General features: G+C 23.6%; 1 protein-coding gene across 9 annotated transcripts in view; it reads left to right on the top strand.

Moving 5' to 3' along the window:
• The window catches only part of LOC122512886 (hemicentin-1), a 349,783-nt gene that overhangs the window by 136,523 nt on the left and 191,594 nt on the right, over positions 1-21,666 (top strand). For all 9 annotated transcript variants that reach the window (XM_043629017.1, XM_043629012.1, XM_043629010.1 and 6 more), the window contains exon 2: positions 18,239-18,428. In XM_043629017.1, coding sequence (XP_043484952.1) covers positions 18,239-18,428 — 190 coding nt within the window. The remainder of the gene's footprint in view (positions 1-18,238; positions 18,429-21,666) is intronic.

Here is a 21,666-nt window from a genome sequence, read left to right as displayed (position 1 = left end):
CTACTTAAAATGAATTTTTACACCCATTTAAATTAAAGAAATTCGTGAAGCAGGAATATTTTGTCTGACTAAAACTGATTTTTACTACTAGAGGCAAAATTCAATAAATTCTACTACTAAAAGTCTGACTAAAATTCAGTTTTACTACTCATGACAACAGTGAACATAAAAATAAACATTCTTACTAGCTAAAACTGTCTTTCGTAACATAAAGTAAAAGGATTATGAATTAATAAACATTTGTCTGACCAAAATTGACTTTTACTACTTAAAATGCATTTTTAAAAATTCTTTTCTGTTTCTTATTTAATATTCTTTATTAAAAAATTTCGTAACATAAAGTAAAAGAATTATGAATTAATAAACATTTGTCTGACCAAAATTGACTTTTACTACTTAAAATGCATTTTTAAAAATTCTTTTCTGTTTCTTATTTAATATTCTTTATTAAAAAATGACTTTTCGAAACCTTTTTTCAAATTATATATATATATATATATATATATGTGTGTGTGTGTGTGTGTGTGTGTGTAATATTTGTTGAAAGATGATATTTGAGACACGCGTGAAAATGGTTTTCTCAGGAAATTCTCCACGTGTCCTGCACATTGAATCTCAAATTTCTTCCCATCGCACATCGAACCTTTTATCACTTGTCATCTATTATTTTTATAAAGTGCCTCAATAATTTCCTCGCAAAATTATATCGAAGATAATAAATAAATGAGAGTTTACAATAAAAGAGAACAGCAATGTTTTTTTATAAATATATTTATAAAAAATAAAATATTTTCTTACAAGCACTATTCCTTTAGGAATTTTCTATTATAAAAATTCTTCTTTAAGGAATTTAGTTAGTCATCTAAAAAAATTTAACAATAAAAAATCTCTAGGGTGACAAAAAATAAAGACGACAAAAGAAAGATAAAAAATAATTTTACGTTTAGTATTTTTCGTTAAAGTGCCATTATAGCTTTAGACTATAAAGGGAATATATTTTAAAGTATCAAATTTTTATGGGAATATTATTTTAAACTTTATATATGTATATAGATATACAATATAAAATATATAATGTTGAGAAAGATAATCAACAGTCTTTCGTGAATACTTGACAATTCACTCACGGAAGTTCATAAACCTGATATCGATTTCGCGTATAATATCTTCATTATATCCTCTTGATACTATCACATGAACTATATAACGAAGCTAAAAAATCGTAACCTCGATTTTTTTTTTTACTACTTTTCACAATTTTATAGCGTTCCTCTGTACTTTTATACAGCGACTTCAATATAAAAACGGAAATCGCTTTGTTAACTGCTAACAATATTAATGGGACGTACAAACAGAAATTACTTTGTTTCATATACGTGTGAAAATAGTTTTGCACTTTTATTTTTTTTTTTCACCTCTCAAATTGAAATCAATGTGTGTACCGGTGTTTAATTGAATTAGAAATTTTCTGAACCAAATAGAAAAAAATATATTTTCAATTTTGTTTCCTTGTTTTTCTCTATTGTTTATTTATTTTATATTTCAAAAATGTGCAAAATGTTTGAAAAATTTTGAATAATAGTCAATTTTTAATATAGTTAAAATATATATTATTCCTTTATAATGAATAAAAAATATATTCGCAGGAAATTATATTTGTATAATGCGTAGGATGTAAAGAATGTTTTTTTAGGAAATTTCCAATCTTGCTACATAATTAAATTGTATTTTCAATCCAAATTGTGTTTAATCTAGTAGGTAATCGATTGTAAATAAAGATACCACAGAAAATAAATTCAGGTTTAAAGCACGATATACCGAAAAGCGCGATTATCGACAATTTAAAACAAAACTGTCAATTAAACAGTTTCTAGGCTCAATTTACAACAATTAGTATTTTAACTAGTTTTATTTACACATTCGTTAATTATATCAATAATTAATTGTCATTTATAATTCATTTAATTCATTGATTTGTTAATTAGATTCTTTTTCTATAAAACGTTTTTCGTTTCGTTTAGTTAATTCTTAGTGAAATAATTCGATATTTTTGCCATAAAAATGATTATTTTTTCCATGGAGAAACTTTAGGAAAATTTATTTACTTAAACAAAGTGAATTTTTTGAATGAACAAAAATTATTTCTCCACTTTTTTGAATAAATGGAAATTTCTTTTTTTTTACCTTTTTTAATTGTCCAATTTATGGAAGAACAATCAGCGGGCAGAGAATTGGAAAATTTTCTGGTTAAATTAATTTTAATCAAGAGCATTAATTATCGTGGTAATAAAAAGTTAATTGCACTGAATAATTGTTTATGTAATTTAATAAAAGTTTTTTATTTTGTAGTCGTAGAAATAAAGAAACATTACTGTGATTTGACATAAAATTGTTTATTATTCATTTATTTGGATCAATAATTTTCGAATGCTACTGGACAAAAAAAAATATTTTTTGTTTGAGCGAATGTTTATAGAAGATAAAAATAATTTTTATTTACAAATCTCTTTTTAAGTATTTTTTTTGTTAAAGAAGAAAATTCTGTGCTAGATTTAAATTTTTTCCATCGTCGAAGAGTGTAATTTAAATTTACTAGTTTATTTGCAAATGCTGTCATTATTATTCTGTAATTTTATCTTCTCTAAGACGAATAAGAATTCGATCACCTCAGAGTAATGAAAGACGTCTTCTCGTCAAGCACGTAACTCTATTCAGTCGTTAAAAAAGAAGAAATGCAACTTCTTAATGGAGATGGAACTAGATTTAGTTACTTGGATATCAATCTAAAAATAAGTAATTTTCTCACGATAAATGCGAATTATTCTAGAAATTCTTCTAATCATTTTTAATCATTTTTTTCAAATACTGTAAAATTTTTTAAAATATCGAAAATATATCTTATCATATATCTATATTTTATATAACTATAAAATTTTTTTTTATATTAATCTTTTTTTATATTTCAGAAAAGTATTCTTTCAGAAATTTTGTTTTCTATCCAATTTTTTGTTATCAAATAAAACTCTAAATAAATATATGAATTTAATTTGACAGACATTTTGATAAGATAAAATGCGATATCAAAAGAAAAAGTAAATGTTAGTATTTAATTTTTACGCCCTCGATTTTGTATAAACAGAATTTTTAAAATTATGAAATTTATCAGCAGAAGAATCGTGTATAAACGTGTACAATAATACATTAGGTATGCAGAAGGAAGGACGTAGATTAAACTTGAAACAAGGAGACGTGTTTGTGAACTTTGCGTCGCTTCAAATGCAAGAACGCTCCTTGGTAGGAAAACAGAAACTTTCCACTTTACTAAATCCTTACAAACTCGACCAAATCGAAGTTGAAATTACAAGATCCGATTAGATGATCTTTCAAAGAACATAGTGTCATTTTGCAACGTACATATATATAGATACATTCAAGCAGGAAGTTTTAATCTCCGTCTGAAATTATTGACTCTCGAGTTCAGGGGAATTCAAATTTTGCTATTTGTTCTCTCATTTGAGAACAATGAGAGACATTTACTATCTGGTTGGGTAAAATGGCGCAATGGAAAATTGGAATTTACTCGACAATTTTTTTTTTATTATTTATTAATTCATTCGTTTTGAAAATTATATTTAAGAATTGTTTAGAAAAAATTTTTTTTAATAAATAGTGTCTAAAAATTGCTAACAAATATTATTTTTTAATATTAGATTTAAAAATTGTTTTCACACACTATTTTTAAGAATTATTTTCAAAAATTGTTTTTAAATAGTATTTCTACAAATTATTTTCCAAAAATTGTTTTCGAACACTTTTTTTGATTATTTTCGAAAATAATTTTTAAACACTATTAATAATAATTATTGTAAAAAATTATTTTCAAGCACTATTTTTAAAAATTAATTTCAAAACAATTGTTTTCAAAAACTATTTTCAAGAATTCTTTTCAAAAATGTTTTTTAAATTGTATTTTTAAGAATATTTTGTCTGACTAAAACTGATTTTTACTACTAAAGGCAAAATTCAATAAATTCTGCTACTGAAAGTCTGACCAAAATTGACTTTTACTACTTAAAATGAATTTTTACACACATTTAAATTTAAAAAAATTCGTGAAGCAGGAATATTTTGTCTAACTAAAAATGATTTTTACTACTAGAGGCAAAATTCAATAAATTCTACTACTAAAAGTCTGACTAAAATTCAGTTTTACTACTCATGACAACAGTGAACATAAAAATAAACATTTTTACTAGCTAAAACTGTCTTTCGTAACATAAAATAAAAAGAGTGTGAAATAATAAACATTTGTCTGACCAAAATTGACTTTTACTACTTAAACTGAATTTTTCAGACAAACTCACCACAATGTAAATTAAAAAAGTTGGTGAATCAGGAATATTTTGTCTGATCAAGAATTAGCAATACTACAGAATATAGAAGTTTGAAAATATTTTATTATTAACAATACGAACAATTTATGCACTATCATAAAAAATTTCCAATGCTTATTAATTTTTGTATTTTAGTTACATTTTATGATTGTTTTAAATTTTATTTTAAGTTTTATATTTTCTTCTTTTTCATATTTAATATTCTTCATATTAAAAATTGACTTTTCGACACAATTTTTTCAAATTCACACTTTTTTTAAGAATTATTTTCAAAAACTGTTTTTGAACACTTTTTTAAATTATTTTCAAACATTTTTTTGTCGGCAATGAATGTTTTAAAAATTTTAATTCATCAATTTATTTCAAACACTATTTTCAAAAATTGTTTTCAAATAGTATTTTTACGAATTATTTTCAAAAATTGGTTGGAAAACTTTTTAAAATTATTTTCGAAAATAGATTTCAAACACTATTAATAATTATTTAAAACAATTGTTTTCAAGCACTATTTTTAAAAATTAATTCCAAAACAATTGTTTTCAAAAACTGTTTTCAAGAAATCTTTTCAAAAAAATTTTTTAAATTGAATTTTTAAGAATTATTTTCAAAAATTGCTTTTAAATAATATTTTTAAAAGATATTTTCAAAAATTGCTTTTAAAAATTTGTTTCTTAAAATTAAATGTTTTTAAAAATCAATTTCTACAATTGTTTTGTAACACTATTTTTAAAAATTTGTTTAAAAAATTCTTTTTAAATTGTGTTTTTAAGAATTAAATGTTTTTGGAAATTTATTTTAACAATTGTTTTCAAACATTATTATTAAAAATTCTTTTCTAAAATTGTTTTTAAGAAGTTTTTTAGAAAATTAGGTTAAAAATTTGTTTTTAAATACAGTTTCCGATATTAATTATGGAAAACTATTTATGAACGTCAAATTCAGAAATTCATTGCGGATTTTTAATATATTTATTTCAATTGGAATTTATTATTCATATTTATTGATTTATCTCATCAGAAATAAATATCTCGCCTGGATAAAATTTAATTTTACTACGAATGGAATATTTAAAGAAGTAAGTTTGAACACTAGAGTCTGACTAAAATTGACTTGTACTACTAAAAAAAAAATCCAAAAAATTAAATTTCTAATTATCTCAATTTTTTCATTGTAATATTGATTTTTTAAAAAATTACTTCTTATTTACATCTTAAAGTTTTATAATAGTACTTTACAAAAACTCAATTTCAAAAGAAATTCATTAAAATATATATTTATCTCACTAAAAACAATTTAACTTAAAAAGTTTTCTGTTTTAAAAAACATTTACTTCCTGTATATACACGATGTGAGAATATAACTTTACCTTAACAAAGTAGCTTTTAATCAGACAGGAAAATTATATACCTTTTAAAAGGTAATATTGTGAAAACTTTATCTGCTCTCGCGAGTAGGTTATTAGGACTAGCGTGCTCTAGTTACTTGTATAAAGTTTTGAGGAGGAAAATTACAGTTTAACGAAACGAAATTGCCAGTTCGTCATATATAAAAGTATAAAGCATACACGTATAGGTATACCTGTTTTTTTTCATAAAAAGACAACTTGAATATTTCTCTCATTTTTCATTCACATGACACACATCAAGCTTATATAAACTATAAAAAAAAATGCGTTTCTTGCTTTCAAAAAAACTATGGCATTACATATTAGCGCAAGTGGTAAATTTCGATGCACGAAATGTTGGAATTTCGCCAAGTTTCCCATAGGTCTATATGTGCGGAAGTTGAATATCTATAGTTAAAAAGAGCGAAGGGAAGAAAGTTTCGATCGACGTAGAGATGCATTCAGACAGGAAACATTGATCCAAATTCTTTTAAGGTATTCAAACGCACTTCTTTTCAATCAAATTTATCCTGCATGAAAAAACCAACCAACCATCCATCCTTCCATCCAGCCCTGCGTACTTTTTATTCAACACAAAAGAAAAAAAAGGGTGAATTAACCTCAGCTTTTTGATTCAATTTTTAACGACTGTATGCGAGATATGACTGTATATATAGTGTATATAAATATATATCTTGGTACCATGAAACAATAGATAAAATATTTTTAACATTCATAAAAAATGTCCCAGCAGTTTAACATTCTTTTTTGAAATATAATCATAGACTACTTATTACTTATTACTTATAAATACTTATTACGAATTTTAGACAAAAATACATGGTTTGTCTGGCATAAAATTGACTTCAACTACTGAAAATGAATGTGAAATAAAATAAACGAATTTTGTTTAGAGAATAACAAAAAAATTCTACAGCTGAGGGACTGATTAAAATTGACTTGCACCACTTATTTTGAACATTAGAAAAGAATGCATGTTTTGACTGACTTAAAATTAACTTTCAGTACTGAAAGTGAAAATTAAATAAAAAAATTTTATTCGAATAAAGAACTAAAAAATTCTATTTCATAAAGTCTGATGAAGTTGAACTTGCGCTACTTATTTTAAACTGTAAACAGAAATGCATGTTTTAGTCTGACTTGCAACTGACTTTAACTACTGAAAATAAAAAATTAAATTAATTAATTAAACAATCTTGTTTGAATGTAAAACGAAGAAACTCCTATGTTTAAAAGTCTAATTAAGATGGACTTGCACTACTTAAAAATTAGTGAAAAATGCATGTTTTGTCTAAGTAAAAAAAGATTCTAACTAGTGAACTTTAAAACAAAATCAATAAAAAAAATAAAATAAAAAAATTTGTTTGAAAAAAAACAAAGAATTCTGTGTCTGACAGTCTAATTAAAATTGACTTGTACTACTTATTTTAAACTTTAGACAAAAATACATGTCCCCTTCAACTGAAAACTGACTTTCACTACTGAAACTGAAAATTTTATAAATAAATTAAACTGAATTAACTACTGAAACTGGAAATTTAATTATGTTTAAAATTTTTTTTAAATTTCCGTCAAAATTTCAATTATATTCAAATATTTTTAAAAATTCTCGTCAAAATTTCAATTATCTTTATAAATAATAAAATTATTATCTGAAATTCAATTACTTTCACAAATTATAATAAAATTCTTGGCATATAGTTTCGATTATTTTCAAAAATTTTCCTCAATTCAATAATTTTCAATATTTTCATAAAATAATAAAAATTTCACAGAAATTCAATTATTTATAAATTTCTTCGCAATAAAATTAAATTATATTTCTAAATAATAATATTTTTACAGGGATTTAATTATTTTTCTAAATAATAACATTCTTTTCAGGAATTCAATTATTTTCATAAATAGTAAAACTCATCGCAGAGATTCAATTATTTATTTAATTAAATTTTAATCCAAATTCCTCGATAAATGTAATTATTATTAAAAAATTTATTAAAATTCGTCAAACGAATTTAATTATTTAAAAATTTGTTGATAAAATTCTTTATGAGAAATGAATTTTAAGATACAGTGAAATATTCAATAAATTTTTTTTTCTATTTAAAATTTCAGAATATAATTGAATAAAAAGCAGTAGAGCGTGAATTTTTTGAACTAATTGAATTTTGAAAAGGTTTCAAATTATAAATTTTTGAAAATCTAAATTTTTCATATTTCTAACTAATAATTCTGTGGAATAAACTTTTTTATGAAAATTTAATTGTCGATTTTGTTTTTTGAAATTATTTCAAGTTTTTATTTTCCAATATATATTTAATTAAAGAAGTTACGAATAATTGAAATTTTGTAAAATTGAATTGTAAACAATTCAATTTGAAAATTCTCAAGGAACTTTTTCAAAAATTATTAAAAATAATGCATTCATAGAAGAATTTTTTTTTAAAACACGACGAAAAAATTTATTTTGGAAAAGTTAGAAATTATTGTAGAAATTTAATTATTTTCAAGAGTAATAATATTCTTTGCAAAAAATAAATAATTTTCATAAATAATAAATTTCTTTTTAAAAAGACTAATAACTGACTTTCACAACTTATTTTTAAAATTTATAATTTTGTTTGTCTGACTAATAACTGACTTTAACTACTGGAAACTTAATATTAAATAAATAGAAAAATAAATTAAACAATATTGATTGAAGAAAACATTATACACTCTATATCTGAGTGTCTGATTGAAACTGACTTTCTCTACTCGTTAAAATAAAAAAGGTAGACTTCATTATAACTCTTCAATATTTTTCAGTGAAAAATTTGAATGACATTAGTGCCATCATCTGATAATAGTTTAGAACTTAAGGTTCCTCATTACGCTAGACTGGAACTAAAAGTCGCGTTACTTTCGCGTCTGACTACCTTTGGAAGTGCGGAGCTTGGGTGTCAACTCTCACCCTCCCTCTTTACACGTTTACTATGAGTGAATAATTCTTTCAATCATCAAGTGAGTTCTTTTATAACAGCAATTGTCTAATGCTATTTCTCTGACAAAACTGGATTTGTTCTCCTAATTGAGAAAATTAAAATTAAATTACTAATTCCTAATATTTGATCAAATTGAAAATGAATTTCTCTCGTCAAACTTAATTCGAAAAAATGATTAACAATTATTTTATTGTTATTAGAATAATTTACCACTTAGGTAAAAAATATCAAACAAAAAATTTAAAAATAATTCTTTCTTATAAAATTTTCTGAGATGAAAAGTAAACATATCACGAGTTGACTATTAAGCAAAACGATTAAATAATAATTTTATTAAATTTATTATTAGTAAACATTTTCCATATATATATATACGCTCTCGAAACAAAGACCATATTGATTTACGTTTTGAATTCTGTATATTATACACAAGGACGCTATTTTATAATTGTTTAGCTAATGTGAAATACGCGTAAATAACGTTGCATAATATACCGACTAGCTCTCTTTCTCTTTCCCTCTTGTTTATTAACGGCAATATGCGCAGCTGAAATTTCATAATTAAAAGTATTTAACGCCAATTTCCTCAAACATCAACTATGGAACTATAAATAGAATAGCTGTGTGTATACATACTCTAATTACACTGGATTATTGAACTCGAATACAGAATGGAGAATATAGACTATTGCACCGCCCAGTAAATCAGGGTAATCAGAGGTTATCTGACAGTAGTTTGGTTGGACAGACGAACGAATGGAGTTTCGGGTATACAACTTAATCTAAGTTGGGGGAAACATTTACGCGATTCGCTTTGATCCAATTGGAGAATGACCTCACGCAATTCTATTGGCGAGTGTGTGTGTGTGAGAGAGAGAGAGAGAGAAAGCATATAAATTTACACTAAACAAACAACATTTATTCGAGTGAGCTTTAAATTTCATCAATTTATGTTTACAATGTATCAACTTGATATTTGGAATAATTTATACTTGATGTGATTAGTTTGGCTATGAATTTTGTATCAAGGATTCTAAAGCATTATTATGTTGTGTTTAAATACAATTCGATTGCCATCCATATGGTATTGTTCAAGTGTTTGGAGTTGCAAAATTAATTCTTGATTCAGAGTGAAATTTATGATGAAAGAAATTCGCCTATAACGTACAATTCAGTAGAACTTCAATTTTAAGAAGGTATTATACAATTAATAGCGAATATTTTTACAGGAGATTTTTTTCAATTAATTAAGTTTTTAGACAAAATATCATGGATGAAATTCTTCTGGACCGAAAGTAACTTTTGTAGGATTTACATTTCAAGAAAAAATTACAATTGTTTGGGTAATTCTCCACGAAGTGGTAACTTTTGACTACGGTAACTTTTTTTAAATTATTTTTTTTTAATTTCCTATGTAGATTTTTTAATTAAGCTTGAAAATAATTATGTTGTTGATGTTTGAGATTACATTCGTGCTTTTTTTAAATCTTTTATAAACAATTCAAAATATTTAGTTTAGAGGTCAAATAATAAATCTAAAAAAGTAAATTTACAAATAAACAAACACCTTCATAGAAAATAGCACATAATTTTTAAAACTCACGCCTACATTAAAATGATATAAATATGTGATAACAAAAAAAATTAGCCAGTATTATTTTTCTTATTCTGAAACTGTATATTTTAAAAATAATAAAAATTCTATATTACTAAATTGATTTTTACTCTCTAAAACTATAAATTTAACGAAAATCAAACATTTTGTCCGACAAAATCCATTTTTACTACTTAAGACTAAAGTCTATAGGAATAATACAAATTATGTATGACTAAATTGACTCATACTACTAAAAATTATAAATATAGTCAGACGAAATATTTGCTTTTCTTTAATAAAAGAAAATAAAATATTCTGTCTGACTAAATCTATTTTTTACTACTGAAGACTAAACTCAAAAAATAATAAAAATTTTGTATGACTAAATTGACTTTTATTACTTAAAATTTAAATATAAAAGAAGAAAAATTATTCTGTCTGACTAAATTGACTTTGACTACTTAAAATTATAATTTAAAGGAAGAAAAATTATGTCTGACTAAAATGACTTTTACTACTTAATATTATAATTTAAAAGAAGAAAAATTATTCTGTCTGAATAAATTCATTTTTACTACTTGAAACTATGAATTGAAAGAAGGACAAATATTCTATTTGATTAAATCCATTTTTACTACTTAAAACTGAACTCATAGAATAATAAACATTCTGTTTAACTAAATCTATTTTTACTACTTAAAACTAAACTCAAAGAATAATAAAAATTATGTATGACTAAATTGACTCATACTACTTGAAATTATAAATATTCTGTCTGACTAAATCTATTTTTACTACTTCTAACTAAACTCAAAAAATAATAAAATTTCTTTATGACTAAATTGACTTATACTACTTGAAATTATAAATATTTTGTCTGCCTTAATCTATTTTTACTACTTAAGACTAAACTCAAAGAATAATAAAAATTCTTTATCATTAAATTGACTCATAATACTTAAAACGAAAAAATTAAAGATAATCAAACATCTTGTCCGACTTAACTATTTTTACTACTTTAAATTGAACTCGATGAATAATAAGAATTTTGTATGACTAAATTGACTTGTACTACTTAAAATTATAATTTAACATAAAAAAAATTATTCTGTCTGACTAAATTGATTTTCACTACTTGTAACTATGAGTTGGAAGAAGGACAAATATTCTGTCTGACTAAATCTATTTATACTACTTAAATCTTAACTTAATGAGTAATAAGAATTTTGAATGACTAAATTGACTTTTACTACTTGAAATTAGGCACAAAGAATATTAAAAATTCTGTATAATTGAATTTACTCATACTACTTAAAATTGTATTTTGAAAATAATTGTGAAAATTGTAATTGGAAATTGGACACCGGAGTTTACCAATCAAAAAAAATATTGAGTAGTTAAAAATACATTTAGTCAGACAGGATAATGTTTCTTCTTTTAAATTATAATTTTAAGTAGCAAAAATCAATTTAGTCATACAAATTCTTATTAATCATTGCTTTTTTTTAAGTTGTATAAGTCAATTTAGTCATAAAGAATTTTTATTATTTTTTGAGTTTAGTCTTAAGTAGTAAAAATAGATTTAGTCAGATAAAATATTTGTCCTTCTTTCAATTCATAGTTTCATGTAGTAAAAATCAATTTATTCAGACAGAATAATTTTTCTTCTTTTAAATTATAATATTAAGTAGTAAAAGTCATTTTTTAGTCAGACATAATTTTTCTTCCTTTAAATTATAATTTTAAGTAGTCAAAGTCAATTTAGTCAGACAGAATAATTTTTCTTCTTTTATATTTAAATTTTAAGTAATAAAAGTCAATTTTGTCATACAAAATTCTTATTATTCATTGAGTTCAATTTTAAGTAGTAAAATAGATTTAGTCGGACAAAATGTTTGATTTTCTTATAATTTATAGTTTTAAGTAGTATAAGTCAATTTAGTCATACAGAATTTTTATTATTCTTTCAGTTTAGTCTTAAGTAGTGAAAAATAGATTTAGTTACACATAAGATTCGTTGTTTAAAAAAAACTATTTTTATTCAGTGGTGTAAATACACTCACATTTTTCAAAAATAAAATTTCAAAACGCAGGGTTTTTAAATCTTCTTACTTTTTTTAATTGGTAAGCAATAGTCAATAATTTTGAATTTAAAAAGCGTTAGTATTTAAACATTATTTTTATATTCACTGCAATCAAGCTCATGTATTTCGGAACTCAATTTTCCAAACTTACTTTGATCTTACTCATTTGAAAATCAAGTTTTGTCTTTAATTTTTTAAAAATTATTTTGAATTTTCTTTTAAAACGAAATGAACTCTGTTTCTACTCATTTTTAATTGAACTTTTCTCTTAACTTTCTTAAAATAATTTTGTATTTTCTTTTTGAATCCAAACGAACTATTTACTCTTTCAAAAATGAACTTTTCTCTTTACTTTCTCTCAAATTATTTATATTTCTACAATTTTAAGATTTTCTCAAATTAAGAGCCAACAATATTTTCTTTAACTTGAAACAAAAAGTCAATTTTAATAAATTCTCTTCAAAAGAATGTTAATTATTTGATAAAGTCTATTAACATAATGAGTGAGTAATATGCCAAATTGGTTTTTCTTCTACATTGTCTATTTATATATCTACATATATTATATGTATATATAGACTGTATTCGCTCTACGCTTAGGGAGATTTATATTCATCTCAGGATTCACCGCTAAAAGAGAAGTACATTTTGAATGAAAGACGTTATGAAGGCATGAGGCGAGGAAAAGAGACGGTCACTTTTTATTTGAACACTGCTTTGCAAGTCGCTTGAAAGTACATAGAGACAAGAACCATTGTATAGAGTTGGAAAACTCCGTCGAGTCGTCCCATGATGCAATATTTCTTTCTTTTTTTTTCACCCTCTCTCGCTCTCTCCTCCTTTTGTTTTATTTTTCTTTTCCCCTAACCCTCTCTAGAGGCGAAGAATTAAATCACCCGTATACATAATTGTGCAACTTTTCTGCCCACAACTTTCAGTGATATTTCGCCCTTGGAGTGAGGGAGAGAGAGAAAAAAAAGAGTGAGAGAGATGGAGAAAAAGAGAAAGATAAAGAAAGATAGAAGAATAAGTAATAAAATTTATCCAAAATGTAAGTTTTATTTTCTGTTTGTTTACTTTAAAATAACTTGAATGAAACTTGAAACTAAATCAATTTCCTCTTTGAATGACATTTTGTGTACGAGTTTTGACGTTAAATTGTATAATATATATCTATACGAGTAATCTTATTTATATAGTGAACGATTATTGAGATTGGGAAAGGAGATGAGAAGGGGGTGTGAGGGGGGTTTTACTTGTATCGCACATACTTCACTTGACGTTATTAAGGCCTTGCCTCATAATACCTAGCTTATCTCTACTTTAACTGCGAAGCTGCTGAGCATACTTATAACCAAAACGGAAAACTTGCTTCTCAGAGGGATGGTACAAACTTTAATGAAATGATACACTAAAGAGAGAAAATATATTATATCATTAGTTACTAGTGGGGAAAATTGTCAAGATTAAAGATTGCCTAAATATGTTTCGTCAATATTTATCCAAGTTTGCGAATATAGAAATTTCTCTCGAATTTATTTACCGGACCAAATAATAATTCTAGATTCTAATCGTGAAAATGTAATTTTCAATCTAGAATATAATTTATCAGAAATTAAATTAGTTTTATTAATGATTATTATTTTGTTGATGATAACAGTATGTTATTAATTAATATATTATTTATAGTTATTAATATAATAATAAAACGTAGCGCCACAATTTGTTGCATGTTATTCGGTGTTAAAATAATATTCTTTATTTTCTGTGAATTATTAATTTATAATATTAACTATATTAATTAACTATAATAATTTGAATGTTCTTTCATTCTTTCATTTATTAACTTTTTCCACAGGAATTAAGACATATAAAAATTTCAAATTAAAACCTTTTTAAATTAAACAACTTATAAAAGTATTTGTTATAAAACATGAAGATATCGATTGCTCCGGGTCGAAGACTCGGAGTAATCAATTTCTTCATGTTTTCTGATAATTAAAAATGACCGAGAGATAAAATCATTGTTTTATATAATAAGAATATTGTTACTGTAACTTCATCAAAATTATTTTCAACATTTTAATTCATTTATTATTTTCTAGAATTTCAAATTATTTTTTATAAAAATAATTGAATTCATTAAAAAAATTTTATTATTTATGAAAATAATTGAATTCTTGTGAAATTTTTATTATTTCTGAAAATAATTAAATGTTTGCATACAATTTTATTAAAAATTTTTTTAAATAATTGAATTCTTTTTGGAAAATTTTATTAAAATAGTAGATATTGAAAATCATTGAAATTAGAAAAATGCATTTTATTTTTGAAAATAATTGAAATTAGGACATGAATTTTTTTGACATTTATAAAAAGAATTTTACTTTGGAGAAGAATTTTGTTATTTATAAAGATAATTGGGATTTTTACAAGAATTTTTTTCAAATTTTGAACATAGTTGAATTTTTTTTTTTTTTTTGAAAATACAGTCAACTCTTGATAAGTCAAACTCGAAGGGAGACCGAAAATTCTTTGAGTTATCGAAAAGTTTGAGTTATCAAATGTTAATAATGCGTAAAGGGAATGAATGGAACCCAAGAATTACTTTTTCTTGCCAAGAAATTTGAGTCATCGCGCTTTGTCTTATCGAGAGTTGACTGTAATTGAATTTCTGCAATTATTTGTAATTTTTCTAAAATTGAATTTTTTTAGTATTTTCAACAAAAATTTAAATTAGAAAACTTTAAATTCTATTATTTTTAAAATTGCTAATTTTATTTAATAAAGGCCGCAAGAAGTTAGCCGCGCGTTTATTTATTAATTAATTATTAACAGTATTTAAAATATTATTAATTCATTTATTTTATTTAATCTTTTATATTATTTAATAAAATAATGAAATATAATAAATATATTGCAATGAATCAATAGAATAAATGTAAATCATTAAGTTTGAGAAATTAAGAATATTAAGAATACATATTTACTATTTTTTCTACATAATTTATTACAATCTCAAAGAAGCTTCTAAAATATTTATCTTGAAAATAATTTCAATATTTTCTTTTGTTTTTCTTTTATTTTTCTCTTGTTAGAAACTTTTCTCCCTCACTTTTGTATTTTATCCTAACAACAGTGATTTTTCGATTAATTGCAAGGAGAATTCAACTTGAAATACTTTATGTTGAGAAAAGGGAAAAAAGTGAATAAATGAATTAAATTTCACGTTGCATTTAATGAGAAAATTTCTTTTTTCTTCAAATAAAAAAAAGGGAAACAATTTTGCTATAAACCCAATTTGATTAAAGTTTTAGATGTTTATTAACGTTACGGTTAATTTTATCTTGTGGAAAATTAGTATTAGTTTTAAGATTAAAAATCATAACTCATTTTAATTAAATTTAATTAAATTTGCAATTTTGCATTAATTTTAATTGAATTAAATTTAACTAATTTAATTTACATTGATTTTTGTTTAATTTAATTTATGTAATTTTTAATTGAATTAAATGTATGTCAATCTTAATTCATTTAAATTTACATCAGTTTTAATATAACATTAATTATTCCAGTTGATTAAATATTAGATTCTGATTGCTTTTAGTTTAATTAAATTTACATTAACTTAAATTCAATTAAAATTTAACTTATGTGAAAAAATGTAAAAAATAAATTTACTGTTTTTGTACGTTGAAACCACCTCCTCGAATTTTTATGCATATTTTATTATTTTCAGAGAAAATTTACTTCTGAATTTCTAGTTGTAGTTGCAATTAAATATTATTTTTGTTTCATAGTGACGCAAAATTATTGTAACAAAAATTTAATTTGAAAGAAAGATAAATAAATTTCATTCATTCGAACGTTCAAAAATTTAGAATTATTTCTCGTAACTTTGTTCAAAATTCATTTCGAAGTAACAACTCGAAACATTTTGAAATTTATTTTCATCTTTTCTTTTTGTTGAAAAAAATTTAATAACTAACAAAAACAGAAAATACAAATTGAATATTTCTTTTTTGCACAAAATTGATGGTTTTGATGAATATAATTTCTAAACAAACGTTTCTTTCTTCCATTTTTTTTTTATTATGAAGGGAGCGAAGGTGTAAGTGCCAATTGAACTTGCACGAAAATATGCGAAAAATATTGAAAATGTAGAGTCACAATTTTTATTTTTTTCCACGGACACATATAGAACAAAATAACGCCTATCGATTTCCATTCTTCTATTTCTGTTTATCTGTCGGAACGCATGCGATATAAAAGCTCGTTGAAGTTTGTGGGTCGGGATGCTGTAGTAAATATCACGTTCAGTGCCTATCCCGCGTAGCTGATACCGAAATGGAATTCGATACGGATTACCTGTCACGATATTGTTGCGTAATGGCATGTGACGTACTTTTGGAAAACTCTTTGAATTTTATTGTCAACCATGTCTCAAATAGACAAAAATCGCTGTTTTAAATATGCGTCATACCAAAATAACTGTATTAACGTTTTTTTTTTCCCCAAACCCAATATTATATTTGTTTGAATCTAAATCGACTCTTTTTTCCTCTTTTATGAACAAAATAATAAAAATCACTCAATATTGTTGTTCAAAGTAGAGAAAAAAAAATTTACATCACATAAATATAATATTCTGATGGAAAATTAATATTATACTGCTTTTATTCTTTTTTTAAAATGTATTATTTTAAGAACATTCGCAGTTCTCTTTTTTTATAGAATTAATTTTTTTTTTTAATAGAAAAAATAATAATTAACTTTTATAAAAATAAACAAGATAACAAAATGGATATAATAATAAAAGTATCGAATATGCTTACAATTTTTAACGAGTCAGTTTCAATCTATTTAACTTCAGCCTCTGCTATCAATTTTAATTAAATGTAACTGCAACCAATCTAGTAGATAGAAATATTTCATTTTTGAATATTTTTCTCTTCGGGGTCTTCCTCCTTTTTTTTGCAGACTATACTCCGATAAAGTTTTAATACCACGCGAAAAATACATTTATACGAAACCAATTTATTGTGAAATAAATGAAATCGTTTAGCAATCAGTCGATATTGTACTATATATATACACACGAAATTTGTAATTTTCTCTAAAGTAATAACAATATTTCAATTTATCTTGAATATATCTGCTTTTCATACATCAAGAGTTGAATTGTAAATATTGACGAGTATACATATTTTATAGAGAAAAATTTTGTTTTAAGGCCAATTTTATATTTACGCTTTGCCAAATAGTGTCAAGATAGGAAACGAAACTTTTTTCTCATTAAATGAACAAAAATACTGAATAATTTATTGTTATTTTTTTACGATTTACAAATAAGTTATTATTATTATTATTATTATTATTATTATTATTATTGTTAATTATTATTATTACTATTATTAATTATTTTAAATCAAATACGTTAATTTATATTTGCAAAAATTTACAATAAATTCCAAATAAAAAATAACTAAATAAAAGAGTAAAAACTGATTTTAAGAAAATTACCTCTGGGAAGAATTGAACCCTGGACCCGTTGTGCACACGGTCAGGTAAAGTACCACTAGGCTACGAATTGTAATTATTCATAATTTACTTTTACGAAAAAGAAAAAATTTTTTTTCTATCTTATACAGAGCGTAACAATAAAAATTCACTGAAATTGAGAATGTATTGCAAAACATTAGAAAACAAATAGAAATAAAAAAGAATATCGCAACTTAGGAGAATAATTGAGGAAAATTGTTATTATGTTGTAGGGAGCAGTGAACCGTGGCTAAAAGTCGAGAAGAGCGCTGAACTTGGTACAGAAGTTCAGCTACCGTGCCGTCTAAAATTGCCACAATGCGTCGGTCTTCACAGCATAAAATGGTATCGTGGAAACACCCGGATTTTTGTTTACAGCGAAGATGTTGGCGTCACGCGTATCGACACCGAAATGGACCCTGGGTAAGTTTATTTAAAAAATTTGATTTCAATTTTTCAATATTAATAAAAATATTATTTGAAATTTTTGTTAAAAAATGAACTTTTGTTCAAAAATAAATTTTTTATTTAATAATATCGAGTTTAATATTAAAATAAAGAAAGAGAAAAAAAAATGTACATAGTGTTCATAATTTTAATATTAAATTTAAAATTATAATCTAATAATAGTATTAAAACAAAAAAATTGTAATTAATTTTATCAATATAATATAATTAGCATTTATGGCGTAAAAACAAATTCTTTTTCAGAGTAATTTTTTTAAATTTTGACAAAAGTACGACATTATTTTTCCAAATTTTTACAGACCTATAAAAATTTGTTCGCTTATGAGATACCATATTTTCCCAAAGATTGATTTACTTCCGAGATACATTTGAGTTTTATTTTATTGCATAAAAAGTAATTCAATCGTATTTTTCCTCTATACTAAACGTTATTTAGCATCATTATTCAAAAAGTTATAAAATAAAACAAATTACTAAATTTTTAAATTATTGTTCTCATTATTACCAATTTTAAATTACACTGTAAAAAAGGGAGTTAAATTTTAACTCCCCAGGGGATTCTATAAAAGTCGCACCCATTGGGGAGTTAATGCCAGGGGAGTTAAATAAAGTGAGTTAAAACTTCACACCCAAATGCTAACTCCCCAAGGAAAAAATAACTCGCGCGGGTGTTTAATGAAGGGAGTTAGAAATTAACTCTCTTTTGGAGTTGATTTTTAACTCGAAAAATTTCACTCCCAACTCCCGAGTCCGTTAACTCCCTAAATTTTTTACAGTGTACAAAGTGAATTCCCTACAACAATGAATTTGAAATATGCATGTAATTAATATTTGAAGGCACAAATTCAATTAACATTTGTTCAAAATGTATAAAATATAAAAAATAAAAATATTTGTATTTATTAATATATTAAATTATTTTCGTATTGAAAATTAATAAATTGTAAATTATTCATACACTGTAAAAAATTTAGGGAGTTAACGGACTCGGGAGTTGGGTGTGAAATTTTTCGAGTTAAAAATCAACTCCAAAAGAGAGTTAATTTCTAACTCCCTTCATTCAACATCCGCGCGAGTTATTTTTTCCTTGGGGAGTTAGCATTTGGGTGTGAAATTTTAACTCTCTTTATTTAACTCCCCTCGCATTAACTCTCCAATGGGTGCGACTTTTATAGACCCCCCGTGGGAGTTAAAATTTAACTCCCTTTTTTTACAGTGTATTCTTTTAATTCTAATAATTTCTGTTTTTGAAGTTAATAATTAATTACAAAGGTATTTAATTCCACATAAAATAGAATAATGATAATGGAAAAAAATATTTTACTGCAAAAAGAAAGGAAGTAAATCTCGTTTATTTTGTATTTGTCAATAAAATTAAATTACTTTTATCAATTTACAAATGTGAAGCTACTTTGTAGTTGGAATATAAAGACGGCTACGATCAATGCTAATGACTTTGACATTTTGTCAGATTCAGTTATAATGATATGAAATAAAAAATGTATAGAAATTTTTCATAATCAAAATAAATTACAAGATAACGTAATATATACGATAAATGATAAAAATATCTAAAAATTAAAATTTTTGTATAATAATATTTAGATAATTAAATTAAATCGTTCTTGTAATTAACGTAGGTTAATTACGAGTTTAAAAATGAAAATATTTAATAATAATAATAAAGTTTAAGTATTAAACGAACAATTCCGGAATAGTATAATAATAATAATAATTTAATTTTAATATAAAAATGATGTTTTGAGTATGCTTTAAAATTTTTTTTACTGTAATTATTTCATTTTTTATTATATGTTTACATTTTCTATTTTTACTTTCACTTTTTTATTATATTTTAGTGATTATTTTATTTTTTACTTTATTTTGTACCAGCTGATTATTTTTAGAGGTAAATAATTTTTTTCCCTTGTAACAACTTAAACATTTGTTACCTATTCAACAAACTGATCAAAGTTTTAACAAATAACATATTCTAATTGTTACTGATATCGTGTTAAGCCTAAGAACATTAAAATATTTCAATTATTTGGAGAATTATATTAATTTTTAACAAAGCAATGAAAATTCAAATTTTTTTGTGACTTAATTTAATTAATGAAGATAATTTAAAAATTAAAGACATCATACTACTTAAAACTATAAATTTGAAGAAAGAAATAATAAGTAGATGTCTGACTATACTAATTTTTACTACTTAAAACTAAACTCAAAGAATAATAAAAATCTGTTTGATTAAATCGATTTTTGCTAATTAATACTATAATTTTAAATAACAAATATTTTGTTTGACTAAATCTATTTTTACTACTTCTATGACTAAACTCAAAGAATAATAAAAATTCTGTATCACTAAATTGACTCATACTACTTAAAACTATAAATTTAAAGAAAATCAAACATTTTGTCCGACTAAATCTATTTTTACTACTTAAAAGTTTTAAGTAGTAAAAATAGATTTAATCAAATAGAATATTTATTATTTTTTGAGATTAGTCTTAAGTAGTAAAAATATAGATTTAGTGGGATAGAATATTTGTCCCTCTTTCAATTCATAGTTTCAAGTAGTAAAAATTATTTTAGTCAGACAGAATAATTTTTCTTCTTTAAATTATAATTTTAAGTAGGTAGTAAAATTCAATTTAGTCAGACAGAATAATTTTTCTTCTTTTATATTAAACTTTTAAGGAGTAAAAGTCAATTTTGTATTGCTAAATTGACTTTTACTACTTAAAATTATAATTTAAGAGAAGAAAAATGATTCTGTCTGACTAAATTGACTTTTACTACTTAAAATTATAATTTAAAAGAAGAAAAATGATTCTGTCTGACTAAATTGACTTTTACTACTTAAAAATTAAACACGAAGAATAATCAAAATTCTGTATAATTAAATTTACTCATACTACTTAAAACTATAGACTTGAAGAAATAAATAATAAGTAGATGTCTGACTATACTGATTTTTACTACTTAAAACTAAACTCAATGAATAATAAAAGTCTGAGGCGCATAAATAGATCCCAATTTTGATTTTCCGATTCTTTAATTTTACCAAAATTCTTTTTATCTACTTAGAATTAATTAATCGAAAAAATAATTGACAGAAACATTAGATTTTCGAATAAGAGATTGACAGAATAATATGACTGACTATTCGAGTGAAATTTTTTCA

This window comes from Leptopilina heterotoma, unplaced genomic scaffold (genome assembly GCF_015476425.1).
Source record: "Leptopilina heterotoma isolate Lh14 unplaced genomic scaffold, ASM1547642v1 Lhet_13, whole genome shotgun sequence".
In the NCBI taxonomy this organism is placed as follows: domain Eukaryota; kingdom Metazoa; phylum Arthropoda; class Insecta; order Hymenoptera; family Figitidae; genus Leptopilina; species Leptopilina heterotoma.
Note: the sequence above shows the minus strand (reverse complement) of the source record. Positions and strands in the feature narration are given on the sequence as shown.